This window comes from Xylocopa sonorina, chromosome 16 (assembly GCF_050948175.1).
Source record: "Xylocopa sonorina isolate GNS202 chromosome 16, iyXylSono1_principal, whole genome shotgun sequence".
In the NCBI taxonomy this organism is placed as follows: domain Eukaryota; kingdom Metazoa; phylum Arthropoda; class Insecta; order Hymenoptera; family Apidae; genus Xylocopa; species Xylocopa sonorina.
The window spans coordinates 3,839,150-3,858,476 of NC_135208.1; the positions used below are offsets into that span (position 1 = coordinate 3,839,150).

Consider the following 19,327-nt stretch of genomic DNA (forward strand, 5'->3'; position numbering starts at 1 on the left):
GAGATTGATCACAGACTGAATCGTTTAGATTACGTTCCTTAATTAGTTTGGAATGTATTTTATTCAATCTGTAATGCATTAACAGTGATTACTAACAGTAACATCGTATTATTTGCTTTATATTGGACTAAATATAGTTTCTAATCAAAATTCCTGGATTTGTTAATAGAATAGGCCCTCCCATAATTAATTACGCGAATAGAATTAACAAACATCCTTTCCAACACGTATCATCTTGTATTAAAGGTGTTTAATTATGTTTGTTACTTCTACTGATGTAATTGCTAATTAATTGGCTTTTCTATGCACTACGTATTATTAACTAAGGTATTCTATTGCGTTTGGTGTAGTAAACATCTCATTTTTCCCTTTATTCTATGTTATAATTGGTTTTGAAGTTTCCAATCATTTTTTAAATTTTTGCGCGCAAACAGCGCCACTGGCGCCATCTCTGTGGGAAACGTTGAAACTACTCGCCGTTTAGTTTCACCGTTTCTCACAGAGATGGCGCCAGCGGCGCTGTTTGCGCGCAAAAATTTAAAAACTTAATGAAACCTTCAAAATTAATTATATTATTAAATAGGGAGCGAAAGGAGACTTTTAGCAGACTAAATCGTTCAGATTGCGTTAGTTAATTAATGTGGAGTGTATTTTATTCAATCTGTAATGCATTAACTGCGATTACTTATGGTAACATCGTATTATTTGCTTTATATTGGACTAAATATAGTTTCTAATTAAAATTCCTGTATTTGTTAATAGAATAGGCCCTCCCATAATTAATTACGCGAATAGAATTAACAAACATCCTTTCCAACACGTATCATCTTGTATTAAAGGTGTTTAATTATGTTTGTTACTTCTACTGATGTAATTGCTAATTAATTGGCTTTTCTATGGACTACATATTATTAATTAAGGTATTCTGTTGCGTTTGGTGTAGTAAACATCTCATTTTTCCCTTTATTTTATGTTATAATTGGTTTTGAAGTTTCCAATCATTTTTTAAATTTTTGCGCGCAAACGGCGCCACTGGCGCCATCTCTGTGAGAAACGGTGAAACTAAACGGCGAGTAGTTTCAGCGTTTCTCACAGAGATGGCGCCAGCGGCGCTGTTTGCGCGCAAAAATTTAAAAACTTAATGAAACCTTCAAAATTAATTATATTATTAAATAGCGAGCGAAAGGAGACTTTTAGCAGACTAAATCGTTCAGATTGCGTTAGTTAATTAATGTGGAGTGTATTTTATTCAATCCGTAATGCATTAACTGTGATTACTTATGGTAACATCGTATTATTTGCTTTATATTGGACTAAATATAGTTTCTAATTAAAATTCCAGGATTTGTTAATAGAATAGGCCCTCCCATAATTAATTACGCGAATAGAATTAACAAACATCCTTTCTAACACGTATCATCTTGTATTAAAGGTGTTTAATTATGTATGTTACTTTTACTGATGTAATTACTAATTAATTGGCTTTTCTATGCACTACATATTACTAATTGACTTATTCTGTTGCGTCTGGTGTGGGAAACATCTTATTTTTGTCGTTATTTAATGTAATAATTAATTTTCAAGTATTTAATCAGTTTTTAAATGTCTGCGCGCAAACAGCGCCTGTGGCGCCATCTCTGTGGTGATCGGTGAAACTAAACGGCGAGTAGTTTCAGCGTTTCTCGCAGAGATGGCGCCACGTGTCGTAAGTAGTTTACTTCGCTGTCGGTAGCGATGTGCGACCAGTTTGAGCAGTTTTTCCAGAGATGGTGCCAGTGTCGATAACGATGTGCATCCAGTTTGAGCAGTTTTTACAGAGATGGCGCCACTACTGGATCATTCGAAGTGTAATATTATGAATTATTTATTTTGATTGCTACTACACTTAACATTGCAGAGCATTGGAATTGATTTTTGCAATAGACTGGTTATATTTCCAGTGAAAATGTGGCAAGACAATGAAGTTCGATTCGATGTTTCTTACGCGTAATATTTGTTGTTTTTCAATCGTGATAATCGCACACTTAAACACTCTTCACTGCATTTAATTTGTTATTTTGTTTGTATTAATACCAGCTCAATACTGTATAAATATATGTATATGTAATCAAATTTTAATATACTAGAATGTACACGTAATAAGTTACTTTAATCTTTCCATTAGTCATATGCAACTGCAACTGGGGGAATTTACTGTTGATAAACTTGATTTAATAGAAGATACAAAAGGGAACGCTGGTGATAATGGAAGGCTTATAGTGACCAATTTAAGAATTATCTGGCATTCATTAATTCTTCCGAGAATCAATCTAAGTACGAGTTAAATTCAATATACATTTATGTATTTCTTCATGTCCTAAACCAGACGTTTTTCTCTAGGTATTGGCTATAATACGTTTATAACAGTAAATATTAAAACTATACACAGTGTTGGTATACATTATTACACATTATTAACAGTTTTTTACATTCGTTTCGAGAAAGATGAAAAAGTGTGTATAACATTTTTGTAGTTACAAGGAAAACGTACGCAAGCTCTATATATTTTATCCTCCTTTCGAAACTGTAGATACGAATTTATATTTACAAATCAAGATTCAAAGAGTACCAGACATTACACGTCTGTTATCGGTGTTTACAGGTATCTTCTTTCTTTTTCCAATTTAATTTAAAATGAACAGACTCTTTTTCCAATAAAAATTTAGCTAGAAATTAAAGGAAAAAATTTGTTAAACCGTGCTTTAAATATTACAGAGCATACGTTTCGTCTAGAATTTATAGAGAAATTAAATTAAGAAGTGGAATAATTAATAATAAACAATTAACTTTACTACCACAAGAAATAGTACAGTCAACGTTGCAAGATATTTGGAATCTATCGTTAGAACAGGTTTAAGTCATCTGTATCGGATATGTGTGCGTATAATGGAGATTACTTGAAAAAAACGTTTAATCATGATAATTCGTTTTGCGTTAGGGAAACGTCGGAATTTTCATTTTGACAAACATACGTTTAGTATGGTTTGCCGCTATGAATAATCAATTTAATATTTCAATTCCTTATCTTGTAATAGCGAGCGTAAGTAGATGTGCTGGAAACTTTCGTCGAGTCAAGATATACCCGGAAAACATTGTACTTGTTCCTTTTCTTATATAGATCACTATAAAGAGCTCCAAATTTGGTCCAACTCTAGTTATCGCCAGTACTGAACCGAGCGGAGGTTACGTATTAGGATTTCAAATTAATCCCATCCGAAAGCTTCATATCGTTTATAAGGAAATCTTAATGTTATCGAATACGTATAAAAAGTTTCCTATTTTTGGCGTCGATTATACGTTTGAACATCGGGTAATCTTTACATGACTATTTATATAAAATAGAAAAAAGTTTTAATGTACACTTCTCAATACTTTTTTTATCGCCAAGAGGTAGTCTCTATAAATATTGTTTTACAAAATTTATTGTATGCGAATAAGTAAATACATTACATTGTTATTAGTTATCCGTCAATAATTACAGGCTCCATTACAACAACAGTTAAACATGGAACAACATTCTGAGATTCAAGATAACGAAAGTGAAATTTCAAATGTGTTTGGTTACTACTTTTCCGAAGGATCGAATCAAAGGAAACCAAATTTTTCAACTTATTTAGGTGTTGCGGTGGAAGAACCTCGAGAAACTAGTACATTGCAAAGTTTATGGGAACTTGTGCCTCAAACATAATTAATATCTTGGTAAAAGGTAAATTTCATTTCACATTCTACTCTACTATGAATGAAGTTGAAATTAATTAAGAATTCGATCGCGATAAAATATATTACTTGATATTTCTTCTTTACTTCAGTTTCTTTCCATCCAGTTAGACTGTTTTCTGGCTTGATTTACAACAGCGAGACTATGTATACAACAACAAATAGACACGTAATGCGAAATATTAACGCAACTATTGTCCTTTCTTCTCGTAACAGGTTCTTATCGTAACCTTCCAAAAAGTTCTTCAATGCACATTTTTATGCATAAAAAAGAGAGAAAAAAAAAAAAAAGTCAATGATGAGAATTCCACGACTATTTAACACAACTATTTCCCTTCTCCCTCCTTCTAACACTTATATTATTAACATTTTACCAATTATTCTATAGTATTTAATTTATGGAAAAGTCAACGTCTATAAGGAATTGATAAAAAAATAGACAATTGGAATTAAAGCAGTAGTATTATAACTATTATAATATAACACTGAGCAAGTCTTTAATTGTTTAATTGCGATTTCTCATACCAGTTTCCGGACTTTCTCTTTGAAATTTAACTTGGCCTGCAATTCAAAGGTTGCACAATTGATTGATCTTGATTATCATCGTCTTCGTTTAGTCCAGTTTGTTGAAGAGGAAATCGATATCCCATATTCATGAGCATTACTTCGAATGGATCGCTATTCATACGAATTTGATTTGCAGATGCAGCATCTTCTAAATTTTGAATTTCTCTCTCGTTTATACTGCCATCCTGCGTTATAATAAATAAATATAAATTATTTTAATAATAATAATAGTAATAATAATAATAATAATAATAATAATAATAATAATAATAATAATAATAATAATAATAATAATAATAATAAAACTTAAAAAGTTTATTCTTTGACCAATACCTCGGGTAAAGGACTCCATAATCTAACTACCGGATCGATACCACTAGTAGCTAATAAACACGTAGATGGATGAGGTTGAAGACAATTTACGATACGTTCGTCTCCTCTCAGGACCCGTACGATATTCGTGGTATTACGATCCCAAATAAAAAAGGAACCATCGTCCGATCCTGCCACAATATATTGACCGTTGCTTAAAGATAAAAAAGTGACAATTATAAAGGTTTTATTAATCGTTTTATTAACTTCTCTATTAAATCTCTATTAAATTATTCCAATACGTACTTTCCAAAAAAGTTGGCTTCCTTTATATCCGTTGTGGTATTACAATGTCCGCAAAACCTCATTTTATAATCAATTGTATTACGTCGCCATTCTTGTTCATATTCGGATATTTGTATTATTGTTTTATTTATGTCACTATCTCTACCTAATTATATTTATGCATACGATATACATACGATTCAAGTATCCGTGTAATTATTATATATTAATTTTGAACAAGAATAATTCTTGGGAATAAAAATTTTATTCCCATAGTTGGGGTTCGATAAAGATATTTATGTACATTATTAAGGTATTGCCAAAAGGTATCGCGTCAATCTGAATGGAATACAATGAAAGATAACATACCAGATTCTATAGCTTCTTTTATATCCATTTTTAATGCTTTGCACGCAGAATTGGATGCATACTCTGGAAATTTTTGTTGAAAATCTTTAATTACTTTATCAGCTTCCACTGATTGATGTAAATCGAAAAGGCACCGAGCCAATCTATAAAAAAAAAAAAAAAAAAAAAAAAAAAAAAAATTAAAAGTATAAAAATGTCGTTCCAAACGGTAGTGTCTTGCTGTAAGAGTTTTAAGTAAGAGTTTTCAATACTTACAAAGCGCTTTGAACGTATCATTTCATTGCATCACCATGATCTTTTTACATTTAAGTAAGTTAAATATATCATCAGAAATTGTTCTTACCTAAAATGAGCTTTTACGTGTCCTGGGTCAAGAAGCAATGTTGTCTGGCAATCTTTGAGAGCAGCATATATATCACCATCCCTTAATAAACGACACACGGGACTTAGATTATGACTTATTATGACTTATGATTAGACTTTATAATGAAATTTCAACAAATTTTCCCATTTAAAAGCTTACCATGTTCGTTTCATACACGCAGCAGCTCTGTTGGCGAAAAGCACAGCTGCGGTAGGACAATAACTGATTGCTTTATTGTACAAGTTAATCGCCAATGTATATTTTTCTTGTTCAAAGCTTTCATTCGCCTAAGATGGAAAGAGAAAGGAATACGTATGCGATATCGTGTAAATATTATCGTGTAACGTTAATATTTAACGTTACACGTCGACATTTGAAACTTACTTGACGTTTCAATTCTTCAACGTGCGGTGGTAGGATTTTAATGTTTTTCTTAGTGAAATCTGTAATATCTTTGTCCTCGTCTGTGTAGCACTTTCCAAAGTCTCCTAAAATATAACAGAAGAACGTTTAACGTTAGAACAATTAACGTAATTTGATACGTTCTATTGGAATTACTTCTGTTTAGCGTAATCATTATATTACCTAAATACATATTCGTAGAGTAGCCAAAGCAAGTCTTCAAGTTTTTCGGATTGTTAACGTCGAATAAATAAATTTGTTCGCCACCCATGTTAACAAGAAGCTCGTTCCCATCAGCACTAAAGGTTAAATATGTAGTAGTAAAACTCCTGTTACAGTCACGTTGTCGAGAATGCAGATGGCCTGCTCAATATCAAACATTAACAGTCTTTGTTAGAGTGATCGCGTATAATATGTAATAAAAGAGGAAGATAAAGGGTAAAGGAGTCGCGTACGCTATTTCTGATCGTACGAACGAACCCGCGATAAAGTATTGTGCGCAACCCAATGGTACATTCTCATCCGGATCACCTGCACCAGCTAGACGTATACATACATTTCCGCTTGTCCACCGACTATGTGGAGACGAAATAGGCACCTAGAAAGTTTATATTATACAGTATTCTGTCGGATACTGCCGTTTCCGTTGCATTTGCCTTTAGTTTCCCAATTACCTGAGAAAGCTTAATCATTCTACGATCGTACATTCGTATATAAGCATCATTGGCTCCGATGGCTATTAGTTCGGGCTTTTTCGGATTCACAGAAATACACTTGCCTTCCGCGTATCGACCCGCGTGATTAATAAGATTTACTAAAACGCTGTTAAAGTCATTGCTTTTACAATTATGAGGGGCACGAATGTCATATTGCAACACGAGACCATCCTCCGCGGCACTCCAAAAAAGAAACGGTACGGTAGTCGCGGTGGCGATACGTTTTACACGGCCTATGTGACAATTGCACGAAAATATGGGTTCGACGAGTGTAAGATCACGAACTCGTACTTTCCCATCTCCAGCACCAGATACCAATATCCTGTCGTTCGATTTCGGCATGAACTAAAATGAAAATTAACAACAATCGACAGAACTGGAAAACCTCCGAAACTAATGGATCTTTAAAGAAAAAAATTCTAATCAAGTTACCTTAACGGAAAATATATTTCCTTGATGACGCGTGTGAAGTACCAGTTTCTTTTCGTATCGAAACGGATCCCATAATATGATGTTCATATCGTCAGACGCGGAAGCAAGGATTCTATAAAAATTTACATCCAATATTTTTTAACATTCCTTAGATAATAGTTTGTGTACTCTCGGTAACAACAAACGCTTACTGCCCACTTTCGTTCCATTCCAAACAATTGACGCATCCTGTGTGACCAAACAACTCTTTCTCCAGTCCTAATCTGGATATTAAATTTTCCGTTACGTGCAACTTCTGAGACACTGTATACGCCATGGAATCCTAAATTGAATAGTAAAACGTTCATTATTTTATATTTTATAGGTATTATACATTCCATTGGTATGATAAAAATAACATACCCGTATCTCACGTTGGCGTACCAAATCCAGGACTCTGTAATCCTTATCGTGTATGTTGGGAAGCATTTTCATTTATTTCATAAGTCACTTACTGAATCGAAGAAATTGAACGTTCTCTGAAAATTATAGAAAAGATATACCGCCATTCATTTCATTTCTATTAGACATGATCTTCTTAATAGAGAATACTATTATATACAGTCTGCATCTCAAAAAAATAACCCATCATAAGCGCGCGTGAGCGCGCGCGCGCGCTCGCATAACAATGCTATTGCTTGAAAAACTTGAAAACAATTTTTGCGATAGCTGACACGATGATAAAGCGCGACGGAAATTGATTAATAAATTGTGATTTGTTCATACATCGTTCTAACGTTATTTAAACGTACTCGGAATGCTGTCCCTTTAGACAATACCATGAACTCGACATATCTTTTGCGTGTACTTTATCGCATGTCTAACATGTAACTGATATATGCATACACATATTTACATATTCCTAGATACTACCCGTATGCGTACTACGATCGCATGTATACATGTATGTATGTATGTATGTATGTATGTATGTATGTATGTATGTATGGATGCATGTACGTACGTACGTACGTACGTACGTACGTATGTATATCATTTCTCGTTTAATCGAAGTATAATGAAAATTTTGCAATTACTTTCCATCGTGTGCTATGCGACGGTACGCGTGTGTAGTAGATACGTGACAATCACAGCCTGCTATGCAGAGTATAACTTGCACTTTACACAATGCTCACTTTTTTACGTATCAACATAATTTCAAATAATCATAATCCGTCTTCTTAAATTTATATATTTACATCGATATCGTTCGTTACATTTCCAATAAAAGTTTCAAAACACATTACCATTTTCTAACCTAATCAAAGTTTCGTTTGACGAATTCGGGACTTGAGTTTGCGAATAATGTCATATTTATTACTTGGCCAAGCAACAATGAGAATATTTATCCAAGTTGCGTGTTAAAAAGCTAGTTTCTCCATCTATGATACGAGGTTCCGTGGCGTATGCATATATACAGGGTAATCCACTGGGAACGCAAGAGAGTGTGTACGACACTTGTTAACAAGAAAAGTACACGATAGTGACTTGCTCCGCATTGTTTTCATTCGATATGTACGATAATCGTAGCAGAGAATGATCATGATCTCTTCCTATCTTATCGATAGGATTCGAAATGCTGCACCAACCATTCGTCATCAACTCTCGATTAGGTCTATCTATTCTATTCGGTGAGCATGGATCCACGCGCTGTCAGCGCCAACAATCATTGACGCGAGGAACTACGAAAACTTACGAATACGTCGCCAAGTCAGAATTTGTTGCCGCCTTTATTATAAATGCGAAATATTTGTAATAAAAATCTTCCTATTTGTATATAATACCGAGTAAAAATGTTGGTATTATTTGAAACTCCAGCGGGATATGCTATTTTTAAGGTGATAACGATAGATTTTGTTTAATACTTAACCTTAAAAAAAATGTTGCACGTGTTCGCGCAACTTGTAACAGTTTTTAGAATTATCTGACTAATTTGTTACAGAAAAAATACATGTTATATTATTATATTTATCTTTTGCAGTTGCTCGATGAAAATAAATTAACAGAAGTAGAGAACCTTTACCACGATTTCGAAACACCCGAAGCAGCTAGTAAAGTGTGAGTCTCGCTACTAGTAGATTGTTACTAACGAATAAAATAACTTTTAACGTTACGTGACTTCTTCTTTTATTATCGCAGAGTGAAACTAAAGCACTTTGAAAAGTTTGCGGATACTACCGATGCTCTTGTAGCTACTACAGCAGCAGTAGAAGGTAAACTTTGTAAATCGTTGAAGAAAATACTTAAAAAGCATTGCAATGAACTTCAAGAACAACTAGCCGTAGCTGACGCTAAGCTGGGTAACGCCATAAAGGATAAACTTAGTTTGTCTTGTATCAGCAACACTGCTATACAAGAATTAATGAGATGTATAAGAAGTCAAATAGACAGTTTACTGGCTGGTCTTCCTAAAAAAGAAATAACAGCCATGGCTTTAGGTTTAGCGCATAGTCTTTCAAGGTATAAACTGAAATTTTCACCTGATAAAGTTGATACAATGATAATACAAGCTGTTTGTCTGTTGGACGATCTAGACAAAGAATTGAATAACTATGTTATGCGTTGTCGCGAATGGTATGGTTGGCACTTTCCTGAACTTGGAAAGATCGTTGCAGATAACATAGCATTTGTGAAAACGGTAAAGGTAATCGGAACTAGAGAAAATACTATAAATTCAGATTTATCCGACATACTATCAGAAGATGTAGAAGAGAAGATAAAGGAGGCCGCCGAAGTATCGATGGGAACTGAAATTTCTGAAGATGACATATTAAATATTCAACATTTATGCGATCAAGTTATCGAAATCTCCCAATACAGGACACAGCTGTACGACTACCTTAAAGCAAGGATGATGGCAATGGCCCCAAATTTGACCGTGCTTGTTGGAGAATTGGTTGGCGCCCGTTTAATTTCACACGCTGGATCTTTAATCAATCTTGCCAAGCATCCAGCATCCACTGTACAAATACTTGGTGCGGAAAAAGCTCTTTTCAGAGCGTTAAAAACTAAAAAAGACACTCCTAAATACGGTTTAATTTATCACGCGCAACTTGTTGGACAATCTTCGACAAAAAATAAAGGAAAAATGTCGCGAATGTTAGCGGCTAAAGCATCATTAGCAACTAGAGTAGATGCATTAGGAGAGAATGGAAATTTCGATCTTGGCGCTGAACATAAGGCTAAATTGGAGGCACGTTTGAGAATACTAGAAGAAGGGAATCTCCGCAGAATCAGCGGAACCGGCAAAGCGAAAACAAAATTTGAAAAATATCATACTAAAAGCGAGTACATTCAGTATCCCGCTGCTGCCGATGTAACTCTTTCAAGTGGCGATAAGAAGAGGCGGCATTCCGATATTGAAGAGAAGAAACCGCTAATCGAAGAAGTTACAAAATCGGATGTAGAAGTACCTAAGAAAAAGAAGAAGAAAGAAGCTAGCGATAATATAGACGAATCGGTTGTTCAAACAGAGGTTGAAACAGCACAAATGTCAAAGAAGAAGAAAAAGAAGATGAAATCAGAAGAAACAGAGGGAGATCAGGACAATCAATTTGGTGTGAAGATTGAAAAACAAGAGGAAGAATGTGAAAAAGATCCTGAAGTCTCGACAGGTAAGCTTTTACTTTCTCTCTCTCTCTCTCTCTCTATATATATATATATATATATATATATATATATATATATATATAGAGAGAGAGAGAGAGAGTAAGTCGAGGTAAGAGGAAATTTAAGAATTTAATCTTTTTACAGAGCAAATAAAAAAGAAGAAAAAGAAAAAAGATAAAGATCATCAAGAAGTTCAGGAAGCCACATTTTCAAATGACGAAACTAGTGAAAAAGTTGTAAGCGAGAAAAAGAAAAAGAAGAAAAAGAAGTCTCAAGATGAATGAAATACTTTAAACCTATGATATATACATATAATGCGAAGAAAATGTAATATTTTTTTGTCAAACATTAATGATTATTCGTTATCGAGTAGTAGATTACGAACGTGTAATGTATTTTTACAATTACTGTTTCTTCTTACTGTTCATAGATTATACTTTACTTAAATATAATACGATATATGCTTTAATGATCGTACACTTTAAAAACAGTTATATAAAAATAATTGTATAATTCTGTATTTTATAGGATGCATTATTAAAATATCTATCTTAAACGTGAAATATCTATATTGAACGTGAAATTGACGGTTTTTCTATCTATGCAATGTTTTTGACAATGTTCAGTTCTAATTATTCAATTAAAGATATTATTCCGATACTTTCGATATTAAAAGAGAAGAGAAAAATCTCAAGCCGAGCCTACACCTAGGTACTTTTGGCCCACACACACACGCGCGCACAGAAACAAGTGTTTTCGGGAAAATTTTCCCTGCTGCAAATATTATTCCTAAACAAATTATTCCTAAACATCGCTAGAACTATTTTACTAATCGTCAGAAAAGTGTTCTAGGAATTGGTAGTCGCTGGGGACCGGGAACACCCCACTAAACCATGATAATGCGATAGCATCGTTCCCTCTTGTGATTTTGGTCATTAGTGGTGAAAGAGTCGCTTTCATTTGCGTCTTTTGATTGGATTTATGTTTCACAACTGGCGTGGTACTTGGTATCGTTTGGATTTGAACAATTGTTAGTTGTAAATTATCGTAATAAAAGTAAAGAAAGAGAGAGAGAGAGAGAGAGAGAGAGAGGGAGAAAGAGAGACACAGATATCGACAAGAAATTAAGTATGGGTCGCTATAGAAGGTAAGCCATATGTACAGCTACGTAAAGATATGTACATGTATCGATATACCTAGCGTTCAATCGCATTATTAAATCGCATATTTCAAACAAATGCCACAGAACCTCAACTATCTATGCAACAAAGCAAAATAGAAATGCTGTGGAATAAAAAATGGAGATTAAAATGCAAGTGAAAAAAGATCACTATTAGCCGTTTCCGCGATGCTTTTATGATATTTATAACCTTTCGTATGCTTTCGACTCAAACTTGGCGGAAATTGCGAAATGAAATTTAAGGCAATTTAAGTTTAAAGATATTAATCGTAAAATTTAAATTTCCTAATATATTTATAATAGTTTTTGTTCCATTACACAGATTTCGTAAATAATAGTAATAATAGGAGCAGTTTTACCGTTTTCAATTCTGTATATAATACAGTCTGTAATCGAGTATTAATAATTTCCCTTATTTTATTTTAGTCGAAGCCGTGACAGAGATAGGAGACGCAGATCTCGCAGTAGATCTCGTAGTAGGTCACCGCGAGATAGAAGAAATTGGGGTAGCAGCGGAGGTAGAGATCGAGGTGGTGGCAGAAATAGTCGGGGCCAACCTGGAGCAAATTTAAGAAAACCCAGATGGGATTTGAGTAGGCTAGAACCGTTCAAAAAAGATTTTTATATACCTCACGAAGCGGTCCAGAATCGGGATCCACGCACGGTCGAGCAATACAGGAGCGAAAAGGAAATCACTCTTAAAGGGAAAAATATACCTAATCCTGTATTTACGTTCGAAGAAACAGGTTTCCCAGACTATGTTCTAAAGGAAATTAAGTTAGTATTATTAAAGCAACGATTCTATTGAAAATAAGAAATTAGAATTTCCTTCTTAAGTTTAGAATAAGTGTCCGGTATGAAATGATATTGTACATCGTCGAGGATACTTTATACTTGCTTACTCTGGAAACTTAACTTTCGTCGGATCAAGTAAGAACGGAGCGAAAACTGTTACGAGTTTGGAGAGAGTTAGAATTAATCGAATGATTGATATAAATTGAAAATGATACATTGAAATGTTATTCAGTTTGGTACATCATAAAACAACAGATTTCATTTATAATTTTCAGACGACAAGGTTTTACCGAACCTACATCGATACAAGCGCAAGGTTGGCCAATCGCGCTAAGTGGAAGAGACATGGTGGGAATTGCATCAACTGGCTCTGGCAAAACATTGTCTTATATATTACCCGCGATTGTTCACATTAACAGTCAACCCAAATTAGGCCGAAAAGATGGTCCTATTGCGTTGGTACTGGCTCCAACGCGAGAACTTGCACAACAAATTCAGCAAGTTGCAGATGACTTTGGTCATTCTTCTGGTATCAGAAACACTTGTTTATACGGTGGAGCACCAAAAGGTGCACAAGCGAGAGATTTAGATGGCGGCGTAGAAATTGTTATAGCTACACCCGGTAGATTATTAGATTTTCTTGAATCTGGACGTACGAATTTAAAAAGATGTACCTATTTAGTACTGGACGAGGCCGATAGAATGTTAGATATGGGATTCGAGCCTCAAATTAGGAAAATTATAGAGCAAATTAGGCCAGACAGGCAGACGTTGATGTGGTCTGCTACATGGCCTAAGGAAGTAAAGAATTTAGCCGAGGATTTTTTAAAAGATTACGCCCAAATTAATGTAGGATCCCTACAGTTAGCTGCAAATCATAACATACTACAAATCATCGACGTTTGTCAAGATTATGAAAAAGAAAACAAGTAAGCAGTCGATAAGTTTGAAGGAAGTTGAAGACGAAGAGGATGTCTTTAAATTATGTTGCATCCATTTGTTGTAGATTAAGTACACTTTTAAAGGAAATAATGGCAGAAAGTGAAAACAAAACCATAGTGTTCATCGAAACAAAACGCAGAGTCGATGAAATAACAAGGAAAATGAAGAGAGACGGATGGCCAGCGGTTTGTATACACGGTGATAAGACGCAACAAGAAAGGGATTGGGTTTTACAAGGTATATACCTCTAATTACAATTAACAATTAATTACAAATTTCAAATATGCTATTACTAAGGAATTTTCTGCACTTGATTTTCAGATTTTAGATCAGGAAAAGCACCGATTCTTGTCGCAACAGATGTTGCCGCTCGTGGTCTTGGTAAGTAAACGATTGTTATAATGCGATGAAATAATAAGATCAAATATCATTGTTCATTTTCCTCTGGTACGGAGAATGAATTGCTCCAAATCACATATCTACCAATGAGCTTAATAGTTATTGCAATATACGAGATATCTTGTTCTGACAATGACATTATTGTGAAAGTAGTAATTTACCTTTTACTGTACTATATAGTTATCCCTTAAAAGCGAAAGATTCTGAAAATATTTTGTCAGAACAGGGTTTCATTGATCTATGCTTGAACCACTTTATGATTCATAATACGATAACACCGAGGATTATTATCATTTTATTATTACCATCGGCAATATTTCGCCACATACGAATCGGAGTAATGGACAATTAACTATGAAATTTAAATATTGTCGTGAACAAAATACTATGTAAAAATGAACAGAATTTACTTAAATTATAAACGTACGATACCTTTCGAATGCATAATGTGGTTCATTCAGTGTTCTTAATATTTGTGTTTATTTTGCTTCCTCGTTTTTTGCTAAAGGTAATAATTATTTAAATGAATACTTTAAAGAAATAGTCGTACAAAATGAATAAAAATTCATGTGGTCGGCAAGCGGTTTAGTTATTATTAATTTGTAAAGGTGTAAAAGCAATTTGTCTTTGAAAAAAGAAACTGATGAATTTTCAACTTAGAAACAAGTACTTTGAAGGCAAAGTCTCACTGTACAAGTTCTTAATGGAGATGTGTAAACTTGAAGTGTTACTTTTTCTTACCTTTTTCTGTCGTTCTTAACGAATTGTATCATTCCACAGAATAAACTTCAAATTGAATCGAGTCACAGATATTTTACGCTTGCCGAAACTCCTAGATAATCAGAAAGACAGATTAGTTGTATACTTTCCCAGAAACTCGCCTTCATTGAAATTATCAGAGTTTAATTGATGATAGTTGCAATTAAATTGCTAGACGAAAAACTAAACAAAAAAGCAAGAAAGAAAATACTGTAATACAAAATTCACACACACGTACACGCACACACTTATTGAACACAGGAAAATAATAAGGTAAACATGTACCTAACGCGGTTGGATCTTTGTTTGTATTGCAGAGGCACATTGCGCGCAGACCCACGCCGGGTAATGCAAAGCAAATTGGGGGTGCCCGCCGCCTGTTTGTTCGGTGGTGCACTGGTTTGCATTGTCTGCGCTGGCTGCGACGCGTGCCTCTATACGTCAATTCCGTGAAGGGCCAGTCCGGGCCAAATCGGGATCTACTTTACCTCCTACATACTGGATATCAGTTCTACGCTACGCTGTACGCCATCTGGGCTGGCCAACTCGTTGTTGCCAGAATAGAATCCCCTGCGCTGGCCGCTCAAGCTAATCAGACCCAACAACGGTCCATTGAGGCGGTGGCATGGTAGCAGATGCCAGAGCCTCTAAGTGTGCCCTGTAGCAACAGAATGGCGGAGGCTGTAGCTGGAGCGAGTGCAAACAGCCAGGCCCTGCCCGTACGTTGCTAGCGACACTCACCCACTGCCTAATTTTAGTATAACAGTAATCTTAAATTAATCGCTATATATAAATATAGCTGTATATTATATACATTATACATACATACATACATACATACATACATACATACATACATATATATGTATATATATGTATACACATCAATAATTACAGTTTCCGAGTCACCCAGAAAAAAAGTACATTGATTGTATAACATTCTTCATCGTTAAGGTCTAAGATGATTCCTCAATGTTGTGCAATTATTAGTTTAAAAGATATATATATACATAGCTGATCCATAATGCTTTTTCAATAATCGTTTAATTTATTTATACTTGAAGTTTCAATTGCAATATCTTTTATATTAATAATTGCACAACAATTTAGTTTAATCAAAAGCATCTTGGGTTTGGAAAAGAATGTAGTATAGTTCAAATACATTTTTCTAGGAGACTCGGTACGTACACTTTTTGCATATGTATATATATACATATTAAGATGTTTTATAAAACACACACACACACATATACACGAAATTCTTAAAGTAAGAATAAGTAAATCTTTTATATTTTTTGCAGTCATCATTTATCAACTGTACACGGTATAAAAGAGTTCTTAGAGATTATTTGTTTTATATTTTGAATTACTATCTTCTACATGAACAGTGACTAGAAAGTTGTTCAATGATCATGCAAAACTGTTGAGAGTTATTCTTGTTCTTAGTTCAAGAATTTGTCAATAATTTGCACAGTCCACATTTTATAAAATATTCCAAATACGTATATATACATACATACATGTATCACTTTTACATCCACTCAAATTTACATTTCCTTTATCCTTCTGAATCCTTAATGGTAACTGTATCATTACATATTCACATTATACTAACTATCGTATCAAATAAGGTTTTATGTACATCAATTCTGGTTTCACTTCCTTTAGAATATTTTTAATGCTTTTCCATTTTATTCCCATAAGAGTATAATATTTGTTATAGAAGAAATCAAATAAAAAATTCCTTAGAAAGATATCCTGTCAAAAGAAATATAAAATTAAATCAACGAAAAGTGATATTATGAGAAATTAGGTGTTTCTTAGAAATGAGAACCAGAATTGTTTTCGTGTGAAAATTACGTTTACCTAAAAATATTATATTGTAGTCAAAACGCTCTCTAAAGATGTAATATCTTTTCATTTCTTATTGCCTTTTATTATTTGAACAAAATTGGAATTTAGATGCAAATAATTGTTTGTTTTTCATTTAAAGTTTAAAATTAAATATTATACATAATTTAATTATTGTTTTCTTTGATATTGAAACTTTTAAAAAATGCGTATAGCCAAATGAATATGTAAGATACTCTTGGCTGGAGAAACTCTAAAGCGAATCATTATAGTGGTACCTTTTGGAGAGCGTAATTTCAAGTGAAACACTTCTTTAAAATAAGCGATCGATATTTAATACGATATTTTATTTACGTTTTACTACTACTACTACTACTACTACTACTACTACTACTACTACTACTACTACTACTACTATTACTACTGTTACTGCTGTTACTGCTGTTACTACTGTTACTACTGTTACTACTACTACTACTACTACTACCACTACTACTACTACTACCACCACTACTACTACTACTACCACTACTACTACTAATACCACTACTACTACTAATACCACTACTACTACACTACTACTATTACTACTACTACTACTACTACTGCTACCACCACTATTACTACTACTACTACTACTACTACTACTACTACTACCACTACTATTACTACTACTACTACTACTACTACTACTACTACTACTACCACTACTACCACTACTACTACTACTACTACTACTACTACTACTACTACTACTACTACTACTACTACTACTACTATTACTACTACTACTACTACTACTACTACTACTCCTACTACTACTATTACTACTATTACTACTACCACCATTATTACTACTATTAAGATGTTTCCCGTGATTAACAGCTAATCCGTATGCTTTATTTCAGACGTTGAAGACGTCAAGTTTGTCATCAATTTTGACTATCCCTCCAGTTCGGAAGATTATGTTCATCGAATCGGTCGTACAGGTCGGCGACAAAAAACTGGGACAGCATATACCTTTTTTACACCTAATAATTCCAATAAGGCCAACGACCTAATCCAGGTATTAAAAGAAGCAAATCAAGTTATCAATCCAAAATTATTAGAACTTGCTGATAACAAAAGCGGCGGATATGGCAGACATAGAGGTGTGTATTTGTTTAACTACTATTCATATCAACCAATGTAATGGCTGGCCACTTTGTAAAATGTGACGTAATGGATTTATTAAATATTTTAGGTGGAAGAAATAGATGGCGGTCTCGAGGTGGTCGTAATGGAAAAGATCGTAGCTATTCGAGAAGTAGAAGTCGAAGTCATAGTAGGGAACATAATGGTCGTGGTAATCGTCGAAGTTATAGTCGTAGTTATTCCCGAAGTCGCAGCCCGGTTAGCAATCGTACAGGTAAGTAATGGTACGTTCGCATTATTGCTAACGCAGTTGTAATATCATTTACGACCTAAGTGAGACGGATTTACGAATTTTATATTGTGTAAGAAGACTTGTATGTTTATAGAAGTTATCGGTAAAAGCTACTGGAGCAGTGAAAGATGATCTTCCACGAGCAGTTAAGGACCAAACGATTGCATACACAATTCATGTTTTTTTACGTCTCTTTTAAAAGGACATTCTATACATATATAGAATATACACATGTCGTATAAAATTGTAATATCAATGTTCCACTGGCGTAAACGTCGCACGATGTGTTACGCACACATAATTCTTGTGCATTATAGGTAGACTATTTTAGGAATATGAAAAAAGTGTTTTCAACGAGCGCGGACTCATACTTTCTTAAATGTAATAAAAGACTCATCGGTCGAAATAACGGATCACCACTGAAATCAAAGAAGGGGATACGAATAGGATATTCTCATAAAGAATAAAAATTGTTTTCGTACCTATGTTCTCGAATATTTCTGTATTCATAAAATTTTACTTTAGTTGTACTAAACTATAACCGTAATAACGGATCTGCGTAAGATTATGTAGAATTATTATATTCATGCGTTATACACATGAAATAATTACCAGGAGTATATTTTGTTTACCGATCACTCGACAATATATAATTAAGTTCACGTAAGCAGTAATATGAGTTCAGTTGGATGAATCACACGGTCTATAACAGTCTATATCGGATCCGACGTGTCCCATAATTTGTAGCCTGACAATTAATTATAGACGTTTAGTGGTTACTATGTAGTAATTAATTCGTACGCATACTCGAGCATTTAAAAACCAATTGAATAATGTACAGTATTTAACAGAAATGTAATAAATAAATTTATTAACTATTTAAGAATTTATTTCTTAATTATCATTCAACTTTGTTTGTTTTATTTTCAAAAGAATTTAATGGAAAAAGTACGAAATGAATAACGAATTAATGTCACTTGTCGATTGTTGTAAACTTTTAAATATTCTACCTCGATATTATGATATCAGCATACAAATGTCTGCTTTATGGAGCACCTCTTTCATTTCGAACGAATGAAACGTTTAGAAGATTTTTAAATTAGGAAAGTGGTCGAATGTACATA

General features: G+C 33.9%; 4 protein-coding genes across 10 annotated transcripts in view; 3 read left to right on the forward strand and 1 right to left on the reverse strand.

Annotated features, from left to right (window-relative positions):
• The window catches only part of LOC143431079 (putative ATP-dependent RNA helicase DDX17), a 37,275-nt gene extending 18,186 nt beyond the window's left edge, over nucleotides 1-19,089 (forward strand). Inside the window, exons 2-9 of one of the 5 annotated variants that reach the window (XM_076907590.1) lie at nucleotides 11,952-11,998; nucleotides 12,458-12,808; nucleotides 13,102-13,755; nucleotides 13,833-14,005; nucleotides 14,090-14,149; nucleotides 17,686-17,928; nucleotides 18,021-18,195; nucleotides 18,298-19,089. In XM_076907590.1, the coding sequence (XP_076763705.1) occupies nucleotides 11,952-11,998; nucleotides 12,458-12,808; nucleotides 13,102-13,755; nucleotides 13,833-14,005; nucleotides 14,090-14,149; nucleotides 17,686-17,928; nucleotides 18,021-18,193 (1,701 nt within the window). In that variant the 3' untranslated portion in view covers nucleotides 18,194-18,195; nucleotides 18,298-19,089. Of the gene's footprint in view, nucleotides 1-11,762; nucleotides 11,999-12,457; nucleotides 12,809-13,101; nucleotides 13,756-13,832; nucleotides 14,006-14,089; nucleotides 14,150-17,685; nucleotides 17,929-18,020; nucleotides 18,196-18,281 lie in introns of those variants that run through there. The other 4 variants (XM_076907589.1, XM_076907588.1, XM_076907591.1 and 1 more) reach the window with 4 other exon arrangements.
• Nucleotides 1,904-3,737, forward strand: Bbs5 (Bardet-Biedl syndrome 5 protein). Of its 2 annotated transcripts, none has more exons than XM_076907441.1 (8): nucleotides 1,904-1,986; nucleotides 2,165-2,313; nucleotides 2,380-2,429; nucleotides 2,514-2,641; nucleotides 2,755-2,890; nucleotides 2,978-3,079; nucleotides 3,158-3,349; nucleotides 3,521-3,737. In XM_076907441.1, the coding sequence occupies exons 1-8, from the start codon at nucleotides 1,946-1,948 to the stop codon at nucleotides 3,725-3,727; spliced, it is 1,005 nt and encodes a 334-aa protein (XP_076763556.1). In that variant the 5' UTR covers nucleotides 1,904-1,945; the 3' UTR covers nucleotides 3,728-3,737. The 2 variants fall into 2 exon arrangements, with proteins under 2 accessions (XP_076763556.1, XP_076763557.1); XM_076907442.1 differs by having other exon boundaries at nucleotides 2,165-2,238.
• Adp (WD and tetratricopeptide repeats 1) lies at nucleotides 4,229-8,560 on the reverse strand. 2 transcript variants are annotated; one of them, XM_076907488.1, is made up of 14 exons: nucleotides 8,490-8,560; nucleotides 7,606-7,721; nucleotides 7,395-7,525; nucleotides 7,204-7,315; nucleotides 6,730-7,116; nucleotides 6,536-6,653; nucleotides 6,239-6,418; nucleotides 6,038-6,141; nucleotides 5,813-5,940; nucleotides 5,633-5,713; nucleotides 5,290-5,432; nucleotides 4,942-5,086; nucleotides 4,657-4,849; nucleotides 4,229-4,508 (listed from the first exon to the last, which is right to left on the reverse strand). In XM_076907488.1, exons 2-14 carry the CDS (start codon nucleotides 7,675-7,677, stop codon nucleotides 4,308-4,310), a joined length of 1,995 nt encoding a protein of 664 aa, XP_076763603.1. In that variant the 5' UTR covers nucleotides 7,678-7,721; nucleotides 8,490-8,560; the 3' UTR covers nucleotides 4,229-4,307. The 2 variants fall into 2 exon arrangements, with proteins under 2 accessions (XP_076763603.1, XP_076763604.1); XM_076907489.1 differs by lacking the exon at nucleotides 8,490-8,560 and adding an exon at nucleotides 7,995-8,041.
• Nucleotides 8,997-11,191, forward strand: Nop5 (nop5 ribonucleoprotein). Its single transcript, XM_076907540.1, has 4 exons — nucleotides 8,997-9,080; nucleotides 9,224-9,300; nucleotides 9,382-10,856; nucleotides 10,996-11,191. The coding sequence occupies exons 1-4, from the start codon at nucleotides 9,036-9,038 to the stop codon at nucleotides 11,133-11,135; spliced, it is 1,737 nt and encodes a 578-aa protein (XP_076763655.1). The 5' UTR covers nucleotides 8,997-9,035; the 3' UTR covers nucleotides 11,136-11,191.
• Nucleotides 19,090-19,327: the final 238 nt, after the last annotated feature.

Excerpts from the sequence above, each read along its gene's own strand:
- Bbs5 (XM_076907441.1), top strand. The coding sequence starts at position 1,946 with ATGTGGCAAGACAATGAAGTTCGATTCGATGTTTCTTACGC. Across the intron at positions 2,314-2,379 it reads TCTTCCGAGAATCAATCTAA|GTATTGGCTATAATACGTTT; the intron begins GTACGAGTTAAA and ends GTTTTTCTCTAG. Across the intron at positions 3,080-3,157 it reads CTTATCTTGTAATAGCGAGC|ATCACTATAAAGAGCTCCAA; the intron begins GTAAGTAGATGT and ends TTTCTTATATAG.
- Adp (XM_076907488.1), bottom strand. The coding sequence starts at position 7,677 with ATGAAAATGCTTCCCAACATACACGATAAGGATTACAGAGTCCTGGAT. Across the intron at positions 5,714-5,812 it reads GCGTGTATGAAACGAACATG|GGATGGTGATATATATGCTG; the intron begins GTAAGCTTTTAA and ends TCGTTTATTAAG. Across the intron at positions 5,087-5,289 it reads AAAAGAAGCTATAGAATCTG|GTAGAGATAGTGACATAAAT; the intron begins GTATGTTATCTT and ends AAATATAATTAG.
- Nop5 (XM_076907540.1), top strand. The coding sequence starts at position 9,036 with ATGTTGGTATTATTTGAAACTCCAGCGGGATATGCTATTTTTAAG. Across the intron at positions 9,081-9,223 it reads CGGGATATGCTATTTTTAAG|TTGCTCGATGAAAATAAATT; the intron begins GTGATAACGATA and ends TATCTTTTGCAG. Across the intron at positions 9,301-9,381 it reads CCCGAAGCAGCTAGTAAAGT|AGTGAAACTAAAGCACTTTG; the intron begins GTGAGTCTCGCT and ends TTATTATCGCAG.